Source organism: Amphibalanus amphitrite, unplaced genomic scaffold (assembly GCF_019059575.1).
Source record: "Amphibalanus amphitrite isolate SeventyFive unplaced genomic scaffold, NRLGWU_Aamphi_draft 000115F_arrow, whole genome shotgun sequence".
Taxonomy (NCBI): Eukaryota; Metazoa; Arthropoda; class Thecostraca; order Balanomorpha; family Balanidae; genus Amphibalanus; species Amphibalanus amphitrite.
The window spans coordinates 972,291-998,503 of NW_024881610.1; the positions used below are offsets into that span (position 1 = coordinate 972,291).

At 51.5% G+C, this 26,213-nt stretch overlaps 1 protein-coding gene across 2 annotated transcripts in view; it reads left to right on the forward strand.

Moving 5' to 3' along the window:
- Positions 1–26,213, forward strand: part of LOC122381164 (cytokine receptor-like) — a 90,320-nt gene that overhangs the window by 58,383 nt on the left and 5,724 nt on the right. The window contains exons 6-11 of one of the 2 annotated variants that reach the window (XM_043365020.1): positions 3,444–3,652; positions 13,335–13,486; positions 16,265–16,454; positions 17,571–17,876; positions 19,818–19,966; positions 25,457–25,634. In XM_043365020.1, coding sequence (XP_043220955.1) covers positions 3,444–3,652; positions 13,335–13,486; positions 16,265–16,454; positions 17,571–17,876; positions 19,818–19,966; positions 25,457–25,634 — 1,184 coding nt within the window. The remainder of the gene's footprint in view (positions 1–3,443; positions 3,653–13,334; positions 13,487–16,264; positions 16,455–17,570; positions 17,877–19,817; positions 19,967–25,456; positions 25,635–26,213) is intronic. The other variant, XM_043365021.1, reaches the window with a different exon arrangement.

A 26,213-nucleotide genomic window follows, 5' to 3' on the forward strand; every position in this document is an offset into this window, starting at 1 on the left:
GGCGGATGACAGGTACTACGAATGCCCGTCACGACCCCTACCGGTTGACCTGATCTGACCTGACCCGACCTGGTCTAAACGCTTAACGACATCATCTGTGATCAAAACTAACACGATATTCGTGATCAACACCCCGGAAAACCCCTTAGCAAACACCTTAGCAGCCACACTTTACGACTTTCTATCAGGTCCCGATATTACCGATTTTTGGGTCATTGACCTGACCTGGAAGGTCAACCGATGACCTACGACCTTAAAATTGGGTATCATTGGCTTCCTCTCGTGACGGGCAACACGCTCGTTTTTTCCGCGAAGCTCTAACTCGATCAGGGGCCAAACGCGAGGGGGTCGTTCCACCCCCCCCCCCCTTTGTGCCGTCGAAGGACTCAAAATGGCCTGTGCCGGCGACAGCCTCCTAACCACTTTTCCTCACTTGATTAGCTGTTCGCCCGACGGACCTCACCGCTGTCACTTTCTAGTCAGCGACTTGTACATACCTCACGGCTACCGTTCAGCATACGCAGAACAAGCAGTCCATTAGTCAGCTGGTAGTCAAGCATCTGAATTCATCTCATGTTTTGTAAATAGTTGCTTGACTTGTTTCAGCTATCTCTCACCACCTTATTAGCCACTCGCCAATCCCAGCTTTGAGGTTGCGACATTGTGTCAGGACTGCGCTCCATTGTCTCCCCTTTTTTTGCTCCTCGCCGCCTGCCTCAGGCCTTCGTCTGCCGTTTTCCGTTAGATGAGCCGTGGCCACCGGTCGGATGAAAGCTAATCCCGGTGTGCCGAGACGAGACATCGAGCCGACGCCGATGACAGGCGCCTGTCTGAAGGTGTGCAGGTGCCACTGGGTGAACCCGGTCACTTCGCTTTCAAGGATAGTTCGGCCTGCCGCCCCGGGATCAGCCGAACCTGCCTGGACCGAAAACTGGCCCGGATGGACGGGTATCTGATGAGCTGAGGTGATGACGTCACACAAGGAGAGGTGGAGAGAGGGAGTTAATAGGGAGGGTGAAGGTACGGTGGAGAGGAGGAAAGGAGGTGATAACTATGAGGCGGTGAGTAAAGGACAAGAGAGGAGAGGGGTGAAGAGAAAAGTGGGAGAGAGGTAGGAAGGAAGGGAGAGAGTGTGGAAGAGAGAGAGAGAGAGAGAGAGAGAGAGAGAGAGAGAGAGAGAGAGAGAGAGAGAGAGAGAGAGAGAGAGAGAGAGAGAGAGAGAGAGAGAGAGAGAGAGAGAGAGAGAGAGAGGAGAGAGAGAGAGAGAGAGAGAGAGAGAGAGAGAGAGAGAGAGAGAGAGAGAGAGAGAGAGAGAGAGAGAGAGAGAGAGAGAGAGAGAGAGAGAGAGAGAGAGAGAGAGAGAGAGAGAGAGAGAGAGAGAGAGAGAGAGAGAGAGAGAGAGAGAGAGAGAGAGAGAGAGAGAGAGAGAGAGAGAGAGAGAGAGAGAGAGAGAGAGAGAGAGAGAGAGAGAGAGAGAGAGAGAGAGAGAGAGAGAGAGAGAGAGAGAGAGAGAGAGAGAGAGAGAGAGAGAGAGACTGACGATAAAAACGTTGATGTGGCCCAATACATCACACTACCGATGTGAATGAGCTCGCTCTCTGGACTCAAGGACTCGGTGTATACCTACCTCCAAGGTCGCGGGATTTCGAGCACCTACCGAGAAGCAGTGTCCGTATCCCGCGAACAGGGAGGCACCTCCGGCTGTGTCAGCGCGGGCCAGCTGTGGACACAAGTGTGTACTCTCACACGGCGCAGCTGAGAACCGGCGTGAACTAGTTCCAGATGGTAACTGCCGGTCACAGAGCGGTATCTGCCGGTCACAGAGAGGTATCTGCCGGTCACGGAGAGGTATCTGCCGGTCACAAGGGCGGTATCTCGGGCCATGGAGAGGCGTGACCCGGCGGTGGGATGGTCCCTTTTCCGTGCCATTCCCGAAAGTGTCACGGATGGTGTCCCATGGTAATGTTTTCTGTCACGGACTGATGCCATTGGCGCTGCTCTGGTGGTTTAGATGTGGTGATTTGTGTACTGTGAACACCAGAAATGACTGAGGGTAGGTCCGAGGTCGAACTTATAAAAAGTAGGTACCAAAAATTGACATGGCGGAAGGTATGTTTCCACTTTTCAGTTCCCAATTGAAGACTTGCTTGCACTTCTCAGTTCCCTATTCATCTAAAACGGTGGGCTGTTTCAGCCTGTCTTTGAGCACTCTCTCACCGACTGCCAGTGACACTATAGAGGAGTCCGTGTGCCGGCCGGGCCTTCGATCGCACTGCCGTGCTGGCGACAGCTTCGAGAAGATTTGTGACTCCTTATCTGGAGATGTTCCGCCTCATCACGGCTTTGCCAAATTTACTGATGGTTTGTCGACGGTCTATTGGCTGATTGAGGGCCGGGAGAGTGGCCCATCTTACATAATGCGGGTTGTGAAATATCCATACAGTCAGGCCAACGAGTTGATTTCGGCTACGCCAATACCGTGACCGAATCCTCCAGCAGGAGGCTTTGTGATTAACCAACTATCGCACATCCTATTAGCATCAGACACACCCCATATCCTTCGCTCGGAGCGGCCATCCCGGGGCTGATGGGAGCGGCTCATGATACATCCATGGTCTCTGAAGACACTATCCGCATATCAATGCCGTGTACTCGGCCGGCCAGCTAAGTGCCTTGGTGTAGGTCTGGCGTGCCACTGGTGACGTCACGAGATGTGAAGCTGACGTCACGAGGGGTCGCGCATGTATGCAGCACTGTGCGGTCATGAAAGTCGTCTCAAATCACTTTGGAGTGGTGGAATGGTGAAGCATTGCACATACCAAATGGCTTTGTTATGCCAATGCAATGCATCTTGCAAGCCTTAGCGTATTATGTATAAGTTATCTACATAGTGCCATCTTTGAAACTCAAAGATGATTCGATTGTGTTATCTTCTAAGTTTCTGAACAGCATTAGTTTCTTTATGCCCTAGACTCATGACTATGCATAATTTGTGTGTAACTACATGAAACAATGTCTTCTTACAAGAACGTCCCACATGAACAAAACATTTCATTCCTTAGTGATTACATTTATTAATTATATTGCCAGTGAATTTTGTCTTGTGTGTCTTTCATAGTTGAAATGTGCAATTTCCAGCTCCACGGAAGTTATTGTTGTTTCTTATATATTCTATCTCTATGATTACCTTTGCTGACATTTAGATGTTTTCTGGTGATTAGAGATGCTTCATTGCATTTAATCCAATCGCATTATTAATCTTATCTTATGCGATGCATGTTAAACGACTGCATTAAACAAGTTCTCCGTTCTTCTGTGTCAAGCACCTTCACCTCTTGTGTGCACGACTGTCGCGTCTTCTTGCCTGCTCTGTCTGACGGCGTGCCGTCTCTCCCTCTCTCTGCACGTCTGCACGTCTGCACGTCTGCGCCGCTGACGTGCAGCCCGCTGGACTCGCCGCCCAGAGAGCAGTGGGTGCGCTGTCCGCTCTACGACTACGAGCTGCCTGAGTACCGGACGACCTGCTCCATCACCGAGAAGACGCAGCCCGTCTACCGCACCGGCGCCACCTACTACAACTTCACCATGAACATCACCAACGCACTGGGCACGCGACTTCAGTGGCTCGGCCTGGTCAACAACTTCGCCATAGGTGAGTGGTGCGGCGGGGGCGTTCAACGGGTGTCCGAGTGGTGCAACGGGGGCTGCTCTGGGGGCTGTTCGTTATTAGGGAGTGCCAGGGAATGTGGACGAGGGGGCGTTGATGCGAGGAAAGGAAGGAAATGGAGCAGGAAGAGTCACAGGGTGCCTGATGCTGTGTAGTGCTTCTGACAATCCTGCTTTTCCCTTCTCATTGGATCGATTTTTGATGTTCTTGTCGGCTACTGTTGGTGAATATCGAGTCAGCTACGCTGTAATTGACTTCCTGAACTCCTTCCTAGTCTTGTTCGGTTCCAAATGATCAGTAGTTAATGCCGATTGACGATTGATTCCTTCTGATAAACCTATTTTCCTGGATGTTTATCCGCCCCGCTCTTGTACTCGTATGTATAACCGGACGAGATCCGTCTCCAGACTGTTTAACGTTAGTGTACCGGTTGCTCTCAGTTTCTCGATGACAGGAATGTGTTTGAGTGACTCACGTGATTCATATCTCACTCATGACAAGTTTATCACGGTCATGTGCCGGGGGTTGACCAAGGCTGTGAAATGTGAGAGCGCCGATTTGTCTGGGGATTACGGAGCCGCTCGGATCTGATCGGTTCGGTCCGGGGAGGGCGGACCGTGCAGAACATGGGGGACGAGTAAACAGACACCAGCGGCCGTCAAAGACACCGCTCTGCAGCTGAAACCGCGCCTCCCAAAGGAGGTGTTATGTAAGCCGCGACCTCTCAAACAGTTCCACGTCGGTCTGCCTCCTGGAATAATTTTGAATTAGTACGGCAACTATAAAGATAATAGTTTTAATTGTTGAAACGGCGCAAGTTATATTTATTTTGTTCCATTTCCTAGCCATAAGGTCATCTCCTATAAAATCATCTTCATATGCCATAACTATGTAACAATAAATACGTGCAGTGTGTTGTGTGTTACTGCGGTCTGCGTGTGTTTTATAGATTTTAATCATAAGTCATCACGTACCCATTGGAGGCCAATCAGTAACATATTAACACAGTAGGTACTTCAAGTAAAAGTCTGCACGATTTCTTTGAACGAAAACATTTCCTTTTCTATTCGTGTCCTTTTTGTTGTCTTGAATTAGTAGGTTGTTCTGGACGATTTTTGCTATATTTGGCAACTATACGCACTTGACGTTATTCACTGGTATTAATCCATTATTTTCGACAGCCTCGCCTTAAAGTGCATCGGTAACGGTTTGTTGGCTATTTTGATCCACCAGGAAATATATTTTAGTAATGTGTAAAGATCAGCGACATGGGTGTACTGAGCCATATCCAATTTTCCTGTAGGCGAGCCCAAACACTACTATTTTACGGATATGATAAGCACGTAATGCATCACAATACTTTTGACAGCAATCCGTGCAAGAGCTCTTAGACGTACGTCTTGTATTCTTCTTGCCTCGCTCTGATAAAGAAGCTGAGTGTTGAGCCCTGTTTTCTGTTTTTGATTGGCATGATAAGTTGAAAACACAATCGGCGTAGTTAAACACGTTTTACCATGTTCTCGCGCGTGGGCTATGACGCACCAATAGGGTCTTTTCCACGAATCGGACGTGGATTCCCCCATTGTGGTCCTGTGTCGGTCTGTACTGTGGCTTCGATATCATCATTTTTCTTAGGTTTTGGCGTCCTTTCTAGTACACCTGCCTCAGGTAACGAAAAAATCCGACACCATCTGGCACTACAAGCATCGGATAAATGTCACAGATTTCCTCGACCTAAAACATACCATGTTGGGCACATTTTACCCTTTTCTCTTTATTTCGCTTTGTTGTACCTTCTTGCAGTAAACTCAATATTTATCGATCGATGGTTTAATACTTTGACGCATTTCACACTCTCAACTAAACCGCTATCCATTCCCACTTGCTGATGTCACAGAGGGCCTGGCCCGGCTCCCGGCGTGTTTCACATGACCAGCCGACTAGGCTGCGTTCGGCATGGGTTACCACGGGCGTCCCTTGGGCACCGTGACCGGCACCGTTAGCAAAATTAGTCCGGGAACCGGCCTGCCTACGCCAATTGGCCGGGGAGCGGCTATTTCCCTGCCGACACCCGTGGGCACGGTGCGATGTGATTGATGTTTGGGGTAGATGGTGCTCAGTGCTCACAAATAAAACATCAACCAAGACATAGACCGTATTTTCCTCTATATGACTAATTTACTGTCTTATGACTTTGTCTTATTAATGATTTACTGTATGCTTTTCGTGATGCATCTTCAATGCCTATAGCTCCTCGTATCATCAACATATTTCCATATCCATTTCATTTTCACCGACAGCAGAATTACGTTTCAGCAATTGTAGTCATCATCGCCCTTGACCACATTGCTGTAGAAGTCATTTCCATGTGCCGGTAACATCGTACAGTATACATGTGAGCACTACTGCCAGTGAGTTACAGCCTAATTTTGTTTCCCGTTGATTTTAATTACACTTGCATAATGAACAAATCACCACATACATCATTCCAGGTCCAATGAAGACATAGTGCCGTGAATCTAAATCACAATTTGCAACACATGTTGCGGACGTCTCTGGCTTTCTTGTGTGGACTGTATAGTGTTTGTTACGTCTCGCAGCATTCGGGTTGGCGGCCGGGGGGAATTGTGAGAGGATGTAGGATTAATAGAGGCAGTGAACGAATAATGAAGAAGGGAAGTATCTAATCGGTAAATAAATAAACACGGATGAATAATTTACGGATCAAAGGTTCAACAGCGCCCGTCTCAGAGCGCATAAGGAGCACACCTCGCGGCATGCATGTTGGGTTGTTCAACAGCGCCCGTCTCAGAGCGCATAAGGAGCACACCCCGCGGCATGCATGTTGGGTCGTTCAACAGCGCACGTCTCAGAGCGCATAAGGTGCACACCTCGCGGCATGCGTGTTGGGTCGTTCGACAGCGCCCGTCTCAGAGCGCATAAGGAGCACACCTCGCGGCATGCATATAATGTAGGATGACAGAGGATTGATAGGAATAGTGAGTAGACCCGGCCACCGTGAGAACTGTGAGCTGCGCGCCGCTCTCCTTTCCTCCACTCGCCACTTCGGTTTCACTCACACCACCACCACTTAAACACAGTCTTCTAAATAGAAGAGTTCGCTATTGACCGAAGACGGCGAGATGGCAGCAGTACAGCACAGACACAGTAGTTAGAAAAGTTAGACTCGAGCGGCAGCAGAGCGCCGCCGTCCGCGTTTGAGAGCGAAGTGAACTCGTCGGCGACTAACAGTGAAGTGAGACCGAGCAGAGCCCGGTATCGGTTCAAATACGTGGCCAAAATGTCACTCGATACAGGGGTCGTGACGCAGAGCACAAAAAAGGCGGCCGGCACGCCGCGTCCCCTCACACACCCTTCCAGTTCCCAGGCCCAGGGCCCCGCCGGCCCCATTCGGAACAGGTGACAGGTCAGCCGGGTCGCAGGGTCACAGGGGGACGCCGTTCGCGGCGTCGATACGGCCCATTGCTTCTGTCTCAGAAAAAAGCTATGCGCGGCGACAGGTGGCCGCTGGGCGGGCGGCGGCCCGGCTCGGCGGCGGGACCGGCGAGGCGGGGTGACGGGCGGCGCGGCGGCGGCTCGTCTCGGCATCAGCGGCGCGACATTTGCCTAGTTTGTCGGCAACATCACTCCCCCCTGTGTTCGGTCGTACGTTCCGAACACACACAAATGACCGACAAACTTCTCACACGCTATTCCTATGACTACTCACTAGTAAGCGGCACACATGGACATCAGACATTTGCCGAGCGAATAAGCCAAGCCAGACCAGGCCGACCAACACGGCGCTCGTTCGCCATGCGTTGACTTTTCTCCTCTCGATTCGTCTCGTTCTCAGCTTCAATTCACTTGTGGTCCTCTACTTCATCGTCTTCCTCCTTCTTCGTCTTCCTTCATCTTCTCGACATCCTCCTTCTCCCCGTCTGCACAGATTCACTTGCATTCCTCTTCTCAGAAGCAGATCTTGGTGGCTGGTCGCGTGTACAGTTTCGCGATAGCCGTTTGAAGCTCGGCAGACCGGACTCTGCCACCCGCTGCCGGCAACACGCGGCAGATGCGGGCCAACGGGCATGAGCCCCGAAACATGTTTGGGTCTGCCATCAGCACTAAGTCCCCAACTTGCAGGTTTCTCTGCTCCTTGCGCCACTTGCTTCTCTGGATGAGAGTCCGCACGTACTCTCTTGTCCACTTCTTCCACACATGTTCCGCCACAGCTTGGACATGCTTCCATCGGTGTCGGCTGCACATGTCTGTCTTTCACGAGCCCTGGCGCGAGATGCCTCGAAGCGCCACCAAGCAGAAAATTATTTTGCGTCAGAACTTCTTGGTCTGGCGGCTCCGAGCTGACGTGGATCAAGGGTCGATTGTCGACCATGTGCTCAACTTCAGTGGGCACCGTCACAAGCGCTTCGTCTGTGAGCACCTGTGGACCCACCACCTTCTTCCGAGTGTTCTTCACCGATCGCACAATTCTGCCCCACACTCCCCCCATGTGGCTAGCAGCCGGGAGGTTGAAGAGCCGGTCAAGTTCGAAGACAATGAGCTTTCCTGCGATCTCCCTTTCCATGGCTTGCAGCTCCGCCTTTAGCTCGAGACAGCCTCCCACGAGGTTGGCGCCGTTATCGGAGAGTCTGACTGATGGTCTCCCTCGCCTTGCGTCGTGGTGTGGTGAGAGCGGAAGCAGATCACTCTTCCCAGGTAGCTCGTTCCCCAGCGCCCGACTGTGGGTTTCCTCCGGATAGCTTGTCCTCTGCAACCGTTTGAGTATCCAGATTCCGGCATCCCTGAGTTCTTGGGCACTGAGAGGCCCGCTGAGACGCGTTTCATCGTCTGAGGCGCATATGGCTGTGTTGTGAGTGAAACGTCTCACACAGGCCGCCGCTCGACGGTACTTGAGCCAGCACGAGCTCTTCATGGCGTCTGGTAGCACGGGCTGTCGTTGGGTTGTGAGTCCCACGAAGTTCTCTTCCTTCACTGCCTCTTGTCCTGGTCTGAGCGGGCTTGCGTCTTGCTTTGATAGCCGGTTTTCCTCATCTTGCCACAGAAGACCGCGGCCGCGGAGCCGATTGCAGTCTGGCGATAGCTCGGACGCGGCCAGCTCTCTTGAGCAGTCGTCTACAGGATTCAGCGTTCCTGACACGTGACGGCACTGCTCCTTTCTGGTCAGGTCGTCGTTGCGTTTGAGTCTTCGTTCCGTGGCTTCGAGCCGTTTCATTGCGATCCGTCCGTTGTCGGGGAGCTCCACCCGGTCTTCCTTCCGCAGCATGCCTGTTTCATACCTGTCCGGCGGCTCTTTTGTTTTGCCTTTCAGGATTGACAGCGCACGATCATCCTCCCGGGACTGTTTTACAGGCTCGTCGTACTTGGTCCCAAAGGCCTCCGTGCACCAGTCCTTCACGGTGGTTGCTAGCTCGTCGTCGCTGCTCTGGGCGTTGCGTTGCAGGAACATAACCTGGCGCAGGCTGCTTGGCTCCACTGCTGATATGGAACCAGCCAGTGCCCATCCAAACCCGGTTCTTATAGCTGCTGGCTGGTTGGAACGACCCACTCGTACTTCCTGTTGGAGAACGGCTTCCAGCACGTTCCCTCCGAGCAGCAGTTTCACTTCACCGCCATCATACTGCGGAAGTGCTAGTCCACGGAGATGTTTGCATTGCCTGAGTTGGCGGTGAGATACCGTTGGGGCAGTCACATTCAGTGATGGTACAGCCCAGGCTTCAGGGATTTCGATGTACCCTCTCTTCACACCATCGCCGAGCGCGCTGACCGTCAGGGTAACGCGTTCAGATGGTTTCTGAGCTCCGCTTCCCTCCACATTTTGGATGCAGAGCTGGCGAAGGTCCCCGGTGATGCCCAACTCCTGCAGGACGTCAGCGCTGCACAGTGACGTTTGCGCTCCGGTATCTAGCAACGCCAGCACGTCCTTTGATTTGGTCGCTCCGTGGACGCGAACCCGAACGACCTGCAGCAGTGTGTCGGTCTCATTGCTGAGGGAGGCTGCTACAAACGGCGAGTTGCATTTAGCTTGCGGATATGGTGCCGCAGCCGTTGCTGATCCGCTCGGAGAGTCTTCTTCCCTTGAGCTTCCGTCCTCGGGTCTCGCGTATCCTGAGCTTCTGTGTAGCATTGGATGATGAGTGAGCTTGCAGCCCTCCACTCCGCATTTCCGAGAGGATCTGCATCTCCTGGTCCAGTGGCCCTTCCTCAGACATGAGAAGCAAAGGCCGTTCTCGTACACCATCTCCATTCTCGCTTCCAATGTTTTCTTCTTGAATGACGGGCAGTCAGCCACCCTGTGATTATCGCCGCACACCAGACAGGGTGGCAGCGAATGTGGTTCCACTTCTCCAGCTCCATGAGTCGCTCCAGTCGCGAGCGCTGTCCTCCGCACCGCTCCTTCACGCTGCGTGCCGGCTGCATTCCGTTCCGACGTTCCAGACTGAACTGCCGAGAAGCTGAGGATGCTGACTTGCACCTGAAGCCATTCGCTGAAGGTCTTCAGAGTGGGTCGTTCTGGCCGTAGCCGAAACACTTCACGACCCCATTCTCGGGCCAGCTCATTCGGCAGCTTCTCCACCACCCTCCTGAGGTTCTCACTACTGGACAGATCGCTTGAATAGCCAAGATTCTGTAGGATGGTCACTGTGTTATGAACGATGGCGTAGAACTTTTCCATTGCTGGAAGATCCGTGAGAGCTGGTGGGTTGGAAGTGAAGATTTTCCTCAACTGACTTTGGATGATGTCTTCTTCTCTCCCAAATCTTTCTTGTAGGGTTCTCAGAGCTTCCAGGTAGAGGCTGCCATTGAACAGCATGCCTTCAATAGCTTGGGCTGCCGGCCCTTCTACTGCGTTCTGCAAGTGAGCCATTCGCTCTGAGTCCGATAGAGACGGCTGGTCGTGGACGAGAGCCTTAAATAGGCCGATCCAGCGAGGCCACTCCTGAGGGCTGCCTCGGAAGGTAGGCAGCGTCAGACGTGGTATACTTTTCACGAACGCTGATGGGCCCGGGACGTCACATCGCCGCTCGGAACCCAACGCTGTCACCCAGCTGGTTGGGTCCTGGTTGGCAGTTCTCGGCTGGTTGGCTATCGAAGAGGTACTAGTAGCTTTCGGTGGCGGCGGCTCGCGCCGGAGCTCTCCCAAACCACTGATCACGCGTTCTTGCTCTTGCTCGTTTCCCTTCCCGCGGCCGCATCCGGTGTTGTTTTGACGACTAGGCGCCACTTCCACAGCGACCTCATCTTCAAAGTCGTGTCTTCGTTCCCACTCCAACTCGTTGCCAGCGGCCCTCCAGAGACGCGCCTTCAAAGTCGCACGTTCCACTTCCTCTTCTAGAGCCCTTTCTTCCAGCAAATCTTCTTGTTTTCTCATCTCTCGTTCTCTTTCTTTCCTTGCTTCTTCCATCGCTCGTTCTCTTTCTTTCCTTGCTTCTTCCAGCATATCTTCCTGTCTTCTCATCTCTCGTTCTCTTTCTTTCCTTGCTTTGAGATGCTTTAGTTCGAGAGCTTTCAATTCCGCGGTGATTTCAGCCTCCTTGAAAGTGGCTGAAGCCTTTGAGCCTCGTGATATATGAGACCCGCACACTTTGCTTCCTTCCTCAAGTTGCACCGATGGTAGGGGGAGCATTCCTGTGCGTGACGCTGAGCGGCTCGCTGATGGGCGAGTTATCGCCTCTTCAATTCTTGCGACCGTTTCGGCGTGCCGCGCTGTCATTCTTGTGGCGTACTCCTCCGCTTCTTCCAGCTCGCTCACATCTTGCAACTTCTCTACAAACTCCTCATTTGCATCCATGAAGGCGTCCAGCGTTGTGTGCAGCGTCTCGAGCCGCTTCTTCAATTCCTCCTCACTGGCTCGCCGCGCTATTTGCGCGTCAGCCCTGTTACACGAGCGTGTGAACATGGCTGCCTTGCGACCGCGATGAAGCTTTAATGCTTTCCGTTCAGCGGTGATATCTCCATCCTCTCCTCCTGCAGGGTCGCAGTTCTCTAGCATCGTCTCCCGGTTCTCCGTCTCCGTCTCCTCTTGCCCTGCAGGCTCGCAATTCTCAGGCGTCGTCTCCTGGTGCTCCGTCTCCATCGCGTCTTCCATCGGTCCACGATACTTCTCAACTCGACTGACACGGTGGGAGCAGAACTTATCGACGTCACGGACGGTTGTTCACGCACAGTATCGACTTATTGTACATTCTCTTCTAGACTTCTTACTTTCTTAGCTGATACCATCCGGCCCGGAGGACCAGCGAATGTTGCGGACGTCTCTGGCTTTCTTGTGTGGACTGTATAGTGTTTGTTACGTCTCGCAGCATTCGGGTTGGCGGCCGGGGGGAATTGTGAGAGGATGTAGGATTAATAGAGGCAGTGAACGAATAATGAAGAAGGGAAGTATCTAATCGGTAAATAAATAAACACGGATGAATAATTTACGGATCAAAGGTTCAACAGCGCCCGTCTCAGAGCGCATAAGGAGCACACCTCGCGGCATGCATGTTGGGTTGTTCAACAGCGCCCGTCTCAGAGCGCATAAGGAGCACACCCCGCGGCATGCATGTTGGGTCGTTCAACAGCGCACGTCTCAGAGCGCATAAGGTGCACACCTCGCGGCATGCGTGTTGGGTCGTTCGACAGCGCCCGTCTCAGAGCGCATAAGGAGCACACCTCGCGGCATGCATATAATGTAGGATGACAGAGGATTGATAGGAATAGTGAGTAGACCCGGCCACCGTGAGAACTGTGAGCTGCGCGCCGCTCTCCTTTCCTCCACTCGCCACTTCGGTTTCACTCACACCACCACCACTTAAACACAGTCTTCTAAATAGAAGAGTTCGCTATTGACCGAAGACGGCGAGATGGCAGCAGTACAGCACAGACACAGTAGTTAGAAAAGTTAGACTCGAGCGGCAGCAGAGCGCCGCCGTCCGCGTTTGAGAGCGAAGTGAACTCGTCGGCGACTAACAGTGAAGTGAGACCGAGCAGAGCCCGGTATCGGTTCAAATACGTGGCCAAAATGTCACTCGATACAGGGGTCGTGACGCAGAGCACAAAAAAGGCGGCCGGCACGCCGCGTCCCCTCACACACCCTTCCAGTTCCCAGGCCCAGGGCCCCGCCGGCCCCATTCGGAACAGGTGACAGGTCAGCCGGGTCGCAGGGTCACAGGGGGACGCCGTTCGCGGCGTCGATACGGCCCATTGCTTCTGTCTCAGAAAAAAGCTATGCGCGGCGACAGGTGGCCGCTGGGCGGGCGGCGGCCCGGCTCGGCGGCGGGACCGGCGAGGCGGGGTGACGGGCGGCGCGGCGGCGGCTCGTCTCGGCATCAGCGGCGCGACATTTGCCTAGTTTGTCGGCAACACAAGTCCTTTTATCAAATACATACAGAGCAAGTTTTAGGCTGTACGACGGCCGAGAGGGCGCAGGGCCAAGACTTGTTCCGCTTAGTAGTTGATGCGCTCTGACCAGTCACAAGCGAATATAGTCTCTACGGATCGATCACCACTACAGTATGCCAATGACGCAGCAAGTATTCTACTTATCCTTACTAAGCACTCACCTTTCATTCAGTGGCTCTATTTACTACAGGCGACTCCCGTGTCCAGTATTAGCACACAACCATTCCACGTTCACTTCATCTGACGTGTCCCGGTGCTCCCACAGTTCTGCCGGCGGCTCCGGAGCGAGTCAGCAGCGCAGAGGTCACCACCAGTTCAGTGCTGCTGGAAACGGAGGTCGGCTGGCCCATGGACAGTTTCCCGCGGCCGCTCGACTTCGAGGTCACCTACACATCGCCGTGGGACCCCCAGCCGCAGGTAAACGGTCAACAAGGGTCAGCGAGTCGCTGACTATAGGTAAAGGCTATTGCACCTATTGCTAACATGTGACAGTCGCAGAGATTAGCTCTAAGCTCCTGCATCGGCCTAGGACAATGGACCGCTCTCTTCTGTGGAGTATGAGTAACGTTTTACGGTCAAGTTAAGTACCGGCTCGCCGCTAGGCTAACAAAATAAAGCTTGCCTTGCCCGAGAAAAATGAATGAACGGTCAACGCTAGTTCTTTGCATATGCTAAACCAGCTACAGGTGGCTTATGAATTATGAGACCGTCGATAAAAAGCTTCTTAGCGGAACTAGCCAAATAAAAGACACTGTCCAATGTGGGGTGAATAATCCACGCCGCCATGCATGCAGAAGCTCCTTGCATCACTCGCGCTGATCCTTCCATATGTTGAGGTACCCGCAGCCACATTCCTGCCGTGTAAGCCGGTGGTGAAGTAGGCGTGATTAACCACAGTCGGCCTACTGGTCCGGTGGCTTACTTCAGCCGGGGGCCGGCGCACGGGAGCGCGGCCAAGGAGCTTGTCATGTGGGCAGACTGCTCCTCCACACCCCTCTGCCCGCCGCTCCGCTGCTCCTCCACACCCTCTCCCCGTCCCTTCTGCTGTGTCCTCACCGGCCGATTGAGGGGCGCTCACGGGGCTGGCCTGTGGCCGCGGCGAGCAGTGCAATTTCAGGGGCGCTGCGCTGGCGCGGCTACCCCGCTAATGACCTGTCTGCGGCTCATAAATCTTCACGTCATCAGAGTCTTAGGGCGGCTTATGGCAGGGATTGGTCGAGCCCCCCCCCCCCCCCCCACCAGGGGGGCTCAGGAAGGTGCGGCTGCCGCCGATTGTATCGGCTCACCAACTTCCTTATTCGGCACGGAGAGGCGGCCGCTCCGGCGTATGTACGCCCCCCGGCCCAGAGCCGAGGACCGGTCACTGCAGGTCTCGCCGGCTGCACACAATGATACCAAGATGGGTACTACTCGTTATCCGATGATTAACTGTAAACCTTATTGGAATGACATCGAAACAATTATTTGATTTCGGTGAAGTATATCAATCACATTGAGCAATCCACTGTGACATAGGCATGACATTGTACTTCAACATTCATTTAGTGTGCTGCTATTAACAACACACGCTACAAAAACATACAAAGGAGCGGAAACTACAGCACGATCTATCAGAGTGGTATTCTGACTAAACTGTGCCAGTAACCTGTGGATGATCTTCGGGAGGTTTGGCGCTGGCACGAGGTCTTCTCAGACGGCTGCTCCCGGGCTGCACATTGCTGTAACGCGTTCAATCCATCTCTCCGGTGTAATGTCGTTTGTGAATGTCACGCATTTGGCTTTCGCAGCAGTTCCTTGCGGGTGTAATACAATTGGTTTAAAAAACGATGCTTAGGAGTCACGTTTTGCATTTTTTTCGGGATTTTCACGCTGAGGTTAAATGGAGAATTATGTTTTGATGCTGCTTCGTAGAAATTTCGTCATAGAAATCACCGATAAGAGTGGCTGAAGCTAATGTCCTGTATTTTTAACTACCTTAACTTATATTTATCCTCTCATCGGCCATAGTAGGTTTGGCAACCAATGGGCCAGCTACAAATATTAATCATAACACAAGTTATGACATAAGTTTTCAGTGAGGCTCTTATAAATAGATTGTCGGATCCCGTTTGCTTTCTCTTGTATAAGTATAGCAGTTAAGGTAACTTCCAACACCGCCGTGACAGAAAAACAAGGTTAGTTACGAGCTCTCGACCTGAGTCACACGCAAATCCGTATACACTTTCCCACGTTGCATGTGGTGATGAAAATTGAAGGTCGTGGCACGTGCAGTATGACATATAGACATGACAGTGAACAATCAATTAAGGATGATCATTCATTAACACCAAGTGCCGCAGCTGCAGCGTCATACTTATTTTTAGGAACGTTATTGGAATGAAGTTATGATTGACTTTTACCCGAAGCTATAATAAACGTTTTGACTTATAAATGATCATATTTACCATCAAGACCTAATAATGTTAGTCCACTGTTCAAGTTTTGCCTGTTTGCTGGTCTTAAAGCGTCATTATCTCTTTATTAAAACTCGTTTCAGCATGCAAGCAGGTCTTATCTGAGGAAATATCTGACTGTTCGCACTATTCTCACGGCTTGCCATGAACTGTACGTCTCGACAGGAACGTGTCAGTGACGGAAACGGATTTTTCCGTATTTAGATGAAAATAAAAAGCCATTTTTATTGCCTCTCCTATTTAATCGACGCGACAAATTCCTCCTCAGTCCCCATGACACGACCTCGACATTTCAATATGATATCTAGCAATACGACATGAACATTGATAGGACGTCTGATCGACTTATGAGTCTACTATGGGCTCAGTTTGCTTTGATTTATTTCAGACTTGTCGCAAGATCTCGACTCCGTGCGGTGAATCTTAAATTGTTATACAAACATAGCACAACTCACTTATATGTTAAGTTAAGTTATAGTAGCATGCCTAGTAAAATTTGTGTTTTATGTTTATTTTCACCTTAATCAACAGCGAACAGCAATACATTTATTTCATTTCTCTGGCTTTGATATTGCTGCCTTATTGTTTTCAGCTTTCATCGCGTTCTTTCAATCTACTGATTCATCTCCCAGTTACCCCATGACCCGACCCTCCAATACCCCATCTCACGCCCTCTCCCCTCTCTCTCTCTCTCTCTCTCTCTCTCTCTCTCTTCTCTCACGCCCTCCCCCTCTGTCTGCAGTCGGTGAACGCCTCGTCAATGAGCGCCATGCCCAGTGACCAGGAGCTCTCCTTGCCGCGGCCACTGCTGGTCACCGGTCTCAGACCGTACACGCTGTACCACTTCTCTGTGAGGATGCGCTCCAGTCTGGCCGAGAGCGAGGACCTGTGGTCGGAGCCGACCACGCTGGACGTGAGGACTCTGCCCACTGGTGAGTGCGGGGCAGAGGGACGGGGCGCAGAGGTGCCACCAGGGCGAGACGGGAGAATTAAGCTGGGCGCTTGGCCCTGCTATCGGTTTTTCATGGCGTGCTGGGAGTGCTAGTCGGCTCCTTCCCACACTTTTTTGACACTGCATGGATTGTATTTGTAATTTTCATATAAATATTTCAAAAATATTTTGCTGTTTTACATCCAAATTATTTTATTTCATTTTGACACTTCAACTATAGTTTCTGTAGGCTGTAGTGCTTTGGATTAGCCAGGCAGCTTGCAGCTGGATGTGTTATATAATGCTGTTGAATAAGCTCACGGTGTTCAATTCATGCCTAGTCCGACATGCTACCAGGCACTAGCGCAAATGTATGTGTGGACAAACAAAGTTCTCGGTACCATTATAGCGCTAATGATGGATTTGCTGGCCCAAAACAATAGATGGAAAGGGCATTATCCCATCCAATCTGGAATGACAAGCGTGCTTTCTCGTTGAAGCAGTTCACGTGTCACGAAATGAGCAGCTCATGATCAGCTTACATAACTTCAATGCCCACATTGCGGCACGATTTACGTTAGAATTTCACTGATGTATTGCTTACACGTTTACCATGACTAGATGACACACACGCTGTCACCGTTCCCATAGCTGATAGATGCCTTTATTACCGCCACGGCCGAGCCTGAGCGTGCCACCACAAATTTCTGACAACCACAGTCAACCAGCTCTGTCGCCATTCTCACAGCTGAAATTGTCGACACGATCTTCAATAGAAGAAATACATAAAATGGCACAGCTGGTTGACACAAATGTCACTAATGGGATCTCAGCGTTTTGCTAGCTAATAATCACAAAGAGTGTCATGCAGACTGACAAGTAATAAAAAAGTGATGCTAAGTTTAAGCTATCTTCTCATAAATTATTTAGTTGTGACAGTCTAAAAACCCATATTTTACTCAAAACCATGGCTGGCCTGTAAATAACCCATTATTTTTCTTTAAAACCTTGTATGTAACACTTGCATATCGCCTGTGTCATTCGCCCTACTCTTCATAGCCCATTCGGCACATCTAATCTGCATTATCACAACAGCTGCCTGTCTGCCCGCCCTCAGTTCCGGACGCAGCCCCGGCGGTGGACCAAGGCTCGTTTCAGCTGATCGGCGCCAGTACCGACTCGCGCACCGTGCTCGTCTACTGGCGCCAAATCGAGCCGTGGCAGAAGAACGGCGCCAACTTCAGCTACTGCGTGACGGCCACCGGGCCGACCGGACGATCCATGGTGCCCACCATGACCACGGACGCGTACGCGCGCTTTTCCGGAGTGAGCAGCGGCGCCACGATGTTCCTGTTGGCCTCCTGTAACGCCGTGGGCCGCTCGTCACAGACGGCCACTCTGACCGTGCCAGAGCAGAGGAAAGGTGAGCTGGAAATTCGTTGATTTTAATGAGGTTGAATTAAACGCTATGTTAAACGACTTGAACATTTTTTTTTTTGTACGGTAAATATTTGTTTTGAATTTGATCATTAGATAAACAACCGGTGACCAATTAAATAATAAATAGAGTGAGGAAATTAGGCACCCGTTTCCGATAAATTAACTCAATCCGCCTGGCATCAGCAGAGGATTTCGAGCAGAGCTTTTCAGGTCATGAAAGATGAGATAGGTACTGTAAACGGCGTGAGGTACTTGCAGGCCGCTTGGGGAGGAGCACGGTCGTAGCTTTTCGGTGAAGGTGTGACTGCAATATTGTGGGGCAGGACGATATATCTCGGAGCGAGGAACGCTAGATTTATTTCCCGGAAGTCATCATGGCATTGCTCCGTGGAAAGCTCCAGCCTTGATGTAACTACCAGGTTCCTAGAACACGCCAGTATTTGGTACCCAGTTTTACTAGACGGCGGTAGATTACGGAGCGCTGTTGTGTGCTTTGTAGACTCGATCCAACGAATAAAAATGCGAGATACATCACCGCTAACCATACCATTTTTATCTTCATTTATTAGCATGTTTCTATTTTGCCTATTTTCCCCACACATTTACGTTGACCTGTATTGATTCGTGGAGGCTGTGACTGCATTTCATCGAGTGACAGAGCTCAACGTGTTGCTCACAGCTATGGTCTGATGACGCTTGTCATTGAGATATTTGTATCATAGTTAGTTCTGCCTTTTACCACTAAGTCCGCGGCACGTTTCAAATGTAACAAACGTAAGAGTGGAACTTACAGATCGTTAATGAGTTATAATGTTGGAAAACCCAGAAACATGCACCGTTCTCTCTTCAAGTCCCTGGAGATCACGCTTGTTTGTAATACATGCGCTCAAAACATACCTTTTGCAGGATTACGTCAGTCATAAATTTAATGTTATTGTTTGATTGCTCCTTTTTGGTCGTAAACGGCTTTGTGTCGCACTATTCAGCTTGCACGACGCTCTGATGCACAGACAGTGCGGCGGGCTGTCCCTCCGTGCCAGGGTGTCCTGTCCTTGCTGCGTAGCTCGTGACCGAAGGGGCCTGTAGTGAGCTCCGGGACAGAACATTCCCGGCTGCTTATAAGCCAGGAGCTGCAGCTCCGTGGAAGGTAAACGGAAGCTTCTTTTCCCCACGTGAACCCTGCGTCTGTAAAAGTGGCGACAGCATTCTCATGTTGTCCAACAGGTGGCGTCATCATGCCCACTTGCAAGGCTGAGACAATTGTTTGTGTTCGTCCCTCATGCACTGCTAAGCCAGTGTTTTGTTTGCCTGCTTTGGATCATTTTTCCTACTACAGGCTGCTGCACCCATTTGTTGTTTATTCCCTATTCTGTACATAGGAAGCTTACCGGTAAAATGACAAAGGGCCCCATTATGTAACGCTGAAGCTGGGGGCATGGTTGGGTGGCTACAACTATTCGTTGCATTAGCCATAAGCTCTGAATATGGTGGTTGGATGCAGCATCCTATGGCAGTAACTCATACACGTTGCAGGTAAATGTAGGACATATGCGAAGAGGCGATATGATTTACTGGTCATTGTTATGTGTCTGCTTACTCTACTTACCTCCCATAATATCTTACTCTAATGACTTGGCCTGTTTCGCCCTAAACTTCCCTCTACAGTCCTAAATGATCGACTGAATTAGCTCACCGCCCATTTTAGGCATCCTTATATACGGGACTTGTCCCTTTGGTGATGGGGCATTCTTATATGTTGATCCGACATTCCCTTTCGATAACTTGGCCTTCCTTTTTAGCTACCTTTCCTGGCCGTCTGTTGGCCTGATTTGCCCCTCTGTTGATGTGACCTCCCTTTTGTTAACCTGACCTGCCCCTCTGTTACCGTGGCCTTTATTCTACTAACCCCCACCTCTCTCCGCAGTGGGTGCGCCGCCCCACTCCGTGACGCTGAGGATCTCCGGTCCCGGTCAGTATCAGCTCTTCTGGCAGCACACCGCAGGCGACAGGACACCCGACAGCTTCACCCTGTTTGCCTGCGAGCATCGCTCCGACCAGCCCTACCAGTGCCAGGTGGGAATATTGGAAAAGAGTCAAGACGAGAGGAACAGAGGGAGAAATAATGGTGATGTATGCTGCCTGGTTACTCCTTTTATTTCAAACAAAGGTGCTTTGTTCTCTCCATCAAAGTTATAATTTAGGGTAGCCTTTTCTCTGTCCGAGTTTGGATTCGCCAGCATTTCACGCATTTACTTAGATCCTAGCTCATAGATGGCAGTAGTAGTGAGCGCCTGATTTTATGCTGTACCGCATAACATTGACCCAAGCACGCAGGCATGCTGGGCACATTAAATGAACATGCTGTGCTTTCAGAAACCTGCAATCGATCTATTGCTAGTGTGGTAGTGTTCTGAAATGGGTTTTGGGCAGGGGGTAATGCTACTTTTAATGCAGCCATATAAAATGATGAATGAATCAAGCGATGACCTTTTGCACATTTTCTTCTCGAAACTGCTGAACTCTTCACGTTCGAGTTCAAAGTTGGTCGCCATTTCAGTGGCGCCGTTGGAGTGCCACTGGGTCTGGGTACCGAAGTGCTAACAGCAATATAGCCGCGATTTCCATTAGAGAGAGCCTACTAAGCGCACTCGCCCCCCGGGGGTCGCAGGGGAGGGGGCGCTACATGTCGACGCCCGCTCCGCTAGATTAACTGGCCCAGCTCCGAAAATGGCGCCTGTCTGGCGAAATCGGCAACCCTGGTCAATTTCATTCTGCTTGGAAACACGTCGGACAGAGCGGGCCGGGGCATTGTTCCCCAGTCTGTGACGTCTTCCGTACCCAATAACCCGCGGCTTTCAGAGCCACTGACAAGGCGGTGTCAGCAGCCCAGCTTGGGAAAGTCTGTTGACTTTAGAAAAGGCAATGCTGATTGCCTCTTAGTTCAACTGGAGCCAAAATCTCACGAATATAAAATTGGCATACCTACATCATATGTAGGTATACCACATCATATGTTATGTGGCAAATAATGTCTTGCATTAGATTTTTGCTCGCTTCGTTTTATTGATTTATTATATTGGTGAAATGTAAAGTATCCATGACAGTTGGATAACGACAACTCAAGAAACTCAAGATTACCAACCGATATTTATTTTAAAATTACTTTTACACCTGGCACTGGTAGGGGAGAGTGGGGTAAGATGCCCAGGGTGGGAAAGACGCCCCACCCCCTCTAGCGGGGAAACAAAGAATCGAACCTGGAAATTAATGCTCTTAGCGTAAAGCGGAAGCCTGCCTTGTTAACTGCACAAAAATTTGCGAAGCTCAGTTGGGCAACGGCTGGCTGGTGATTGCATGTTTTTTATTTGCTGCTTTCAAAAAATATGTTGGCGTCAAAACATTGTAAATATCAAAGAAGGTAGCTAATTTTTGCGTCCCTTGCTATAGTCGTGATACATTAACATGCATGTACTGTGTCCCAAACAGTTTGTTTCAGGGTGTAGTTTTATGGCTAACAAATGGTGCTGATTTAATGTTACTTCGGTACCTTGGGGTAAGATGCCCCCTGTCCTGATGGGGAAAGACGCCCCCCCCCCCCTAAATCCGTAGGCTGTCCTCCAAGCAGCCCGTCAAATCATTTATTACATACTTGTGATGAGAGACAAAAGCCGATCTGGGACTATTGAGAGTCCAGTACGGTCGGGTGCTCCCCATGCCGGTCTTTCGGCCCGCACAGCGACTTTTTGGGCGGCACCTGACTCTGAGAGCCCTCACGACGGCCTCTGTGGGCCCCATTATTGGTTCCAGGGCCCCTCACGACATCCTTTGAGGGCTCCCACGTTGGCTCCACGGGCCGCGCTGGCATCTGAGGTCCCCACGATGGACTCGAGGGCCCTCAAGCATTATAAAGACCTATAAGGGCCCACAGTGGTCTCCGAACGCCACCACGGAGGCTTGTTTGGCCACGCTGGACTATGATGGCCCTAACGATGACCTCTGAAGCCCCTTACGACTACTTTTGAGGGCCCTTACGATGACGCGAGACACCTATCCGTGCTTCTATCCTCAGGATACTGAAATCCTTCTCCTCCACGCCACAACCCCCTTCCGGGCTGGACAGGCAACTTTATCTCATGCGGGCTGCTCCCTTGGAGCGGCACCGCTGCTCCCGAGGGAGCTGCACCCCGTAGCCGGGTGCAGAGAGTGCTTGGGGGGCTGGTCGGCCTGTCCTATGGATGGGCTCAGCCCCGGCGACTCTCTAGGGTGCCTGCCCAGACCAATGTCTCCCCCCAATTCCTATCATCCTTCCGGCTCTGCAATGGTCTTGTCGACCGAAAGGGCCTAACCCAACAAAACAAACAAACGATGACGTTTGGTGCCTACTGCAGGCTCGAAGGGACTACTGATTCGTTCAGGCGGTTTACGTGCCTATTTATGTCACTTATAGTGCAGGGGGCAATCTTACCCAACCCCAGGGGGCGTCTTTCCCACCCTGTGGGGTAAGATGCCCCCTTTCACTTCTTCAGGAAAATGCTTAATAGCAAAAAAAGTTATCATATTTCAGGCACGAAAGAGTGATATTTTTGGAGAAAAATGATGTCGGCTTCCGTTGAAACTTCAAGTTTTGGCTTTCCGATCGTCATTTTCGAATAATATATGACATAGTCAAACCCTGGGCATCTTTCCCCACTCTCCCCTAATAAATATCGGTTGGTAATCTTGAGTTTCTTGAGTTATTGGTGAAATGATTGGTATCTTCTGGCTCCATGTCTGGACCAGCTGTGGTCGACCTCTTCATTCGACGGTCTACTCCTGCTACCAGTCAGCTAGAAGAGAGTACCGGAAAGCTCGCCGCACAGCAGCCTTAGCCCCCGTGCAGCAAGAGGCCCGTCTGTTGCACCAACTCAAGCGCAATGGGAACACCAACGCCTTCTGGCGACGGGTTCAGCGCTCTCGGCGCGGCCCTCTCCCTCCTGGGGGTGGTCGCACTGCCAGCGAGTTCGGAAGACATTTCGAGGCGGTGCACGCGGACGAGCCCTCCCTGCTAGACTCTGAGCAGGCTCAGATTGCTGCTGCAGTCGAAGAAAGGGCGCGACGCTATTCCACTCTGGCCACCACTCGGACGGTCACCGTGAGTCAAGTTGCCGACCTGTTGCGCCGCCTCCCTCTGCGCAAGGTACCGGGTGCGGACGGCGTGACGGCGGAACACCTCATCTATGGCTGTTCTCCTCCCCTGCTATCGGCACTGGCCCAGCTTCTATCGGCCTGTTTGTCTTCGTGCAATGTGCCGGCCACATTTGCAGAGAGCGTGGTAGTGCCTCTTCTGAAGAAATCCCAGCTTGATCCAAACAATCTGGACAACTACCGGCCTATTAGCCTGACATCGTGCACGTCGAAGCTGCTGGAGATGCTGTTGCTGGATGAACTTGAGGCCAGTTTCTGTCCGCACGACCTTCAGCTGGGATTCGTGAAACAGCGAGGCACCAGCGAAGCATCCATATTGGCCCTCGAGACCATTCAGTGGTGCCGACAACGAGATCTGCCAGTTTACGCGGCAAACTTGGACGCCAGGAAGTGTTTTGATAAGATCTGGCATGACGGGCTATTCCACCGTCTGGCGCAACACCTTCGTCCGAACTCATGGCTGCTCATGCTTGCCTGGTACCGCCGACTTCAGGCTCACATTGCCTTTGACGGTGCCATATCCGACTCATTCAGGATCCGCCGGGGCACCAGGCAAGGTGCTATTCTCTCGCCTATCCTAGCCAACGCCTACCTACACCCGCTCGTAGCCGCCTTGGACGTAAGCGATCTCGGTGCTGACCTATATGGTCACCACGTGCCAGCTGTCTGCTATGCCGATGATCTGCTACTCCTGTCCACCAATGCCAGAAACCTCAGCACTCTACTAGATGTGGTTGATGACTTTGCGAAGACCTGGAGGCTGGAGTTCGTCCACCCGGAGCCCGTCCGCACCAAAAGCCACTGCATGGTCTTCGGCGCCGAGCTTCTATCCGAAGTGCCAAGATGGAGCCTGTCGGGCCAGCAGCTCTCCACCCGCCAGCAGTCCGAGCACCTCGGTGTCGTACTGGATGGGAGTTTATCTGCGGCGCCACACGTCCAGCACCGCGCGTCTCGAGCTCGTGCCAGCCTGTACGGTCTCGCGCCTGCTGGTATGCTGACGTCCGGCCTCTGCCCAGCCGACAAGTGCTTCTTGTGGAAGACTATCATTCAACCGGCGCTCACATATGGCTGCGTGGCCGCCCCGCTCAATGCAAGGGACATGACGATCCTCTGTTCCGCTCAAGCGACTTCCATCAAGGTGGTTCTTGGCCTGCCTCGCTCCGCCCACCATTCGGCGCTTCTCGCTGCTGCCGACATCCAACCAGCACATGAACTGCTGCGGGCAGCGTGTTTCCGCACTTTGAAAGATGCGATGCGCTCAGAGCACCGGCTGCAGCAGGCGCTGCTGTCAGGAATCACCAAGCTGGCTATGTGCCCGACTGAGCTAGTGGGCTCATTACTGATACAGCTTCATGAGATGTGTGACTGCAACCTTTCTGCACTCCTCGGGGTGGCAGCAGGGCGGCCGTGCAGCGACCGTATCTACCCCCAACGGGCTCCCGATGGCCTAGCTGACTCGCTTGCCTTCCTGATGAGTCGCCGGGACCAAGTATCTCGCCGCCTGCTCCGGCTATTGACATGCCCGGAGCGGGAGTGAGTGTCGCCTGCGACATCAATGTGTGGCCCCTGCTCACCCACTGTCATGCTTTGTGTGATGTTTTGTGTGTGCCTTTTTTTTCTTACTTTCTTGCCAACTTTGGTGCCTAATAAACTATGATGATGATGATGATTGGCTGGTTGAACTGATTTAGCTGATGAGTTGAGGAAACTCTTTTGGAATGGCATGCAGCTCGGCATTGTGAAAGTCACTAATTTTCAAATATCAACGTCCTTGCAGTAAGAAGTTGCCCATGCTAGCAGGTTCATTGTTGAGAAGGCGGAACTCATACCTAATCTCATCTGCATGCCCGCGGTGCCTGCAAGATAATACATCTTAACATTTGCCAGTTTTCTAAATAGCGGTTTTGTTAAGGATTGCCTTGCTCATGCGATTTGTTGAGCACTAAAATTAAATCGTACATCCCTGGACGGTGCATATGCATGCCAGATCAGTGAACATGACTGGAGCCAGTAACGTTTGTCTCTACTGATCTGATGTAGTTTGTGTACCCTCACCATAATTATGCCCATAAATCACACATCAATATTTTTACTATCATGCATTTGAACTCTGTAATTTATCGTTCCCTGTTTATATCTAATGTTCCTTTTACCCACCTTTCGCACATATGTCAGTATTGTTGCGTATCGCCCTTCAGCGACTACAAAGTTGCTTTTTCAGAGTTGGCAATGGCTAGTATCGGACACTACATGAAGCATTGTAGCTCGGTGTATGTGATCCTATAACCTTTACGGTTCCTGTAGCCTCTGGGACCTCTGTTGAACCTATGACACTTTGACCCTGTGACCCGCTGACCTCTGGTCCCTGTTGGCCCACAGGGACAGCTGCACCTGTGGCGTGTGTCGGGCGACACTCGACAGCACAACATTTCACTACCGTTTGGAACCGAGTATCAGTTCGCCGTGTCTGCCAACTTCGCGGCCAACAACGAGACGGGGCTGCCGCCCAGCAGCAGTGGAATGGTGTGGTCACGCTGCTCCATCCCCTTCAGCCGAGGTCAGTCCGGGGGAGAGTGGGGAGGGGTGGGGAGAGGTGGGGAGAGAGGGAGGGGCTGTCGGGGTGAGAGGTGACACGAAATATGGAAACATAAAGAGCACGACAGGGTGATGAAAGGATTGTAAAGGCAGGCCAAATATGAAGTTTTAAAACGAATGGAAATGGTATGAGAGCCAAAGGACGCTCATGTGCTAGAAGGCAGTATTGTCACTTGTCATCGAGTGTCTATTACGGCGGAGTAGAATTATTGGCTGATGACACATCACACGGTCCTTACGGGTAGCAAACTGTAGGTAATCTGTATCATTTGTAAACGATGCTGAGTAGAGTGAATCAACCCCACTGGTGTACGAAGGGTAGTACGTTGTAAGCGGATTATAGTTACAGCCCTGCCTGCGGCAATATGTCACCGAGTGAGTGGGAAAGTGGTGGAAAGGGGTGGATATGTCCGTGCTCACCCGAGAGATTTGCTGATAGTGCACCAGTGCACAACATGAACGGCGTAGGAGTGACGTAGTGATGAACGGATATTATAGCACACAGATTTAGCTACACAGCTGCAGTTGCAGAGTTTAGCTA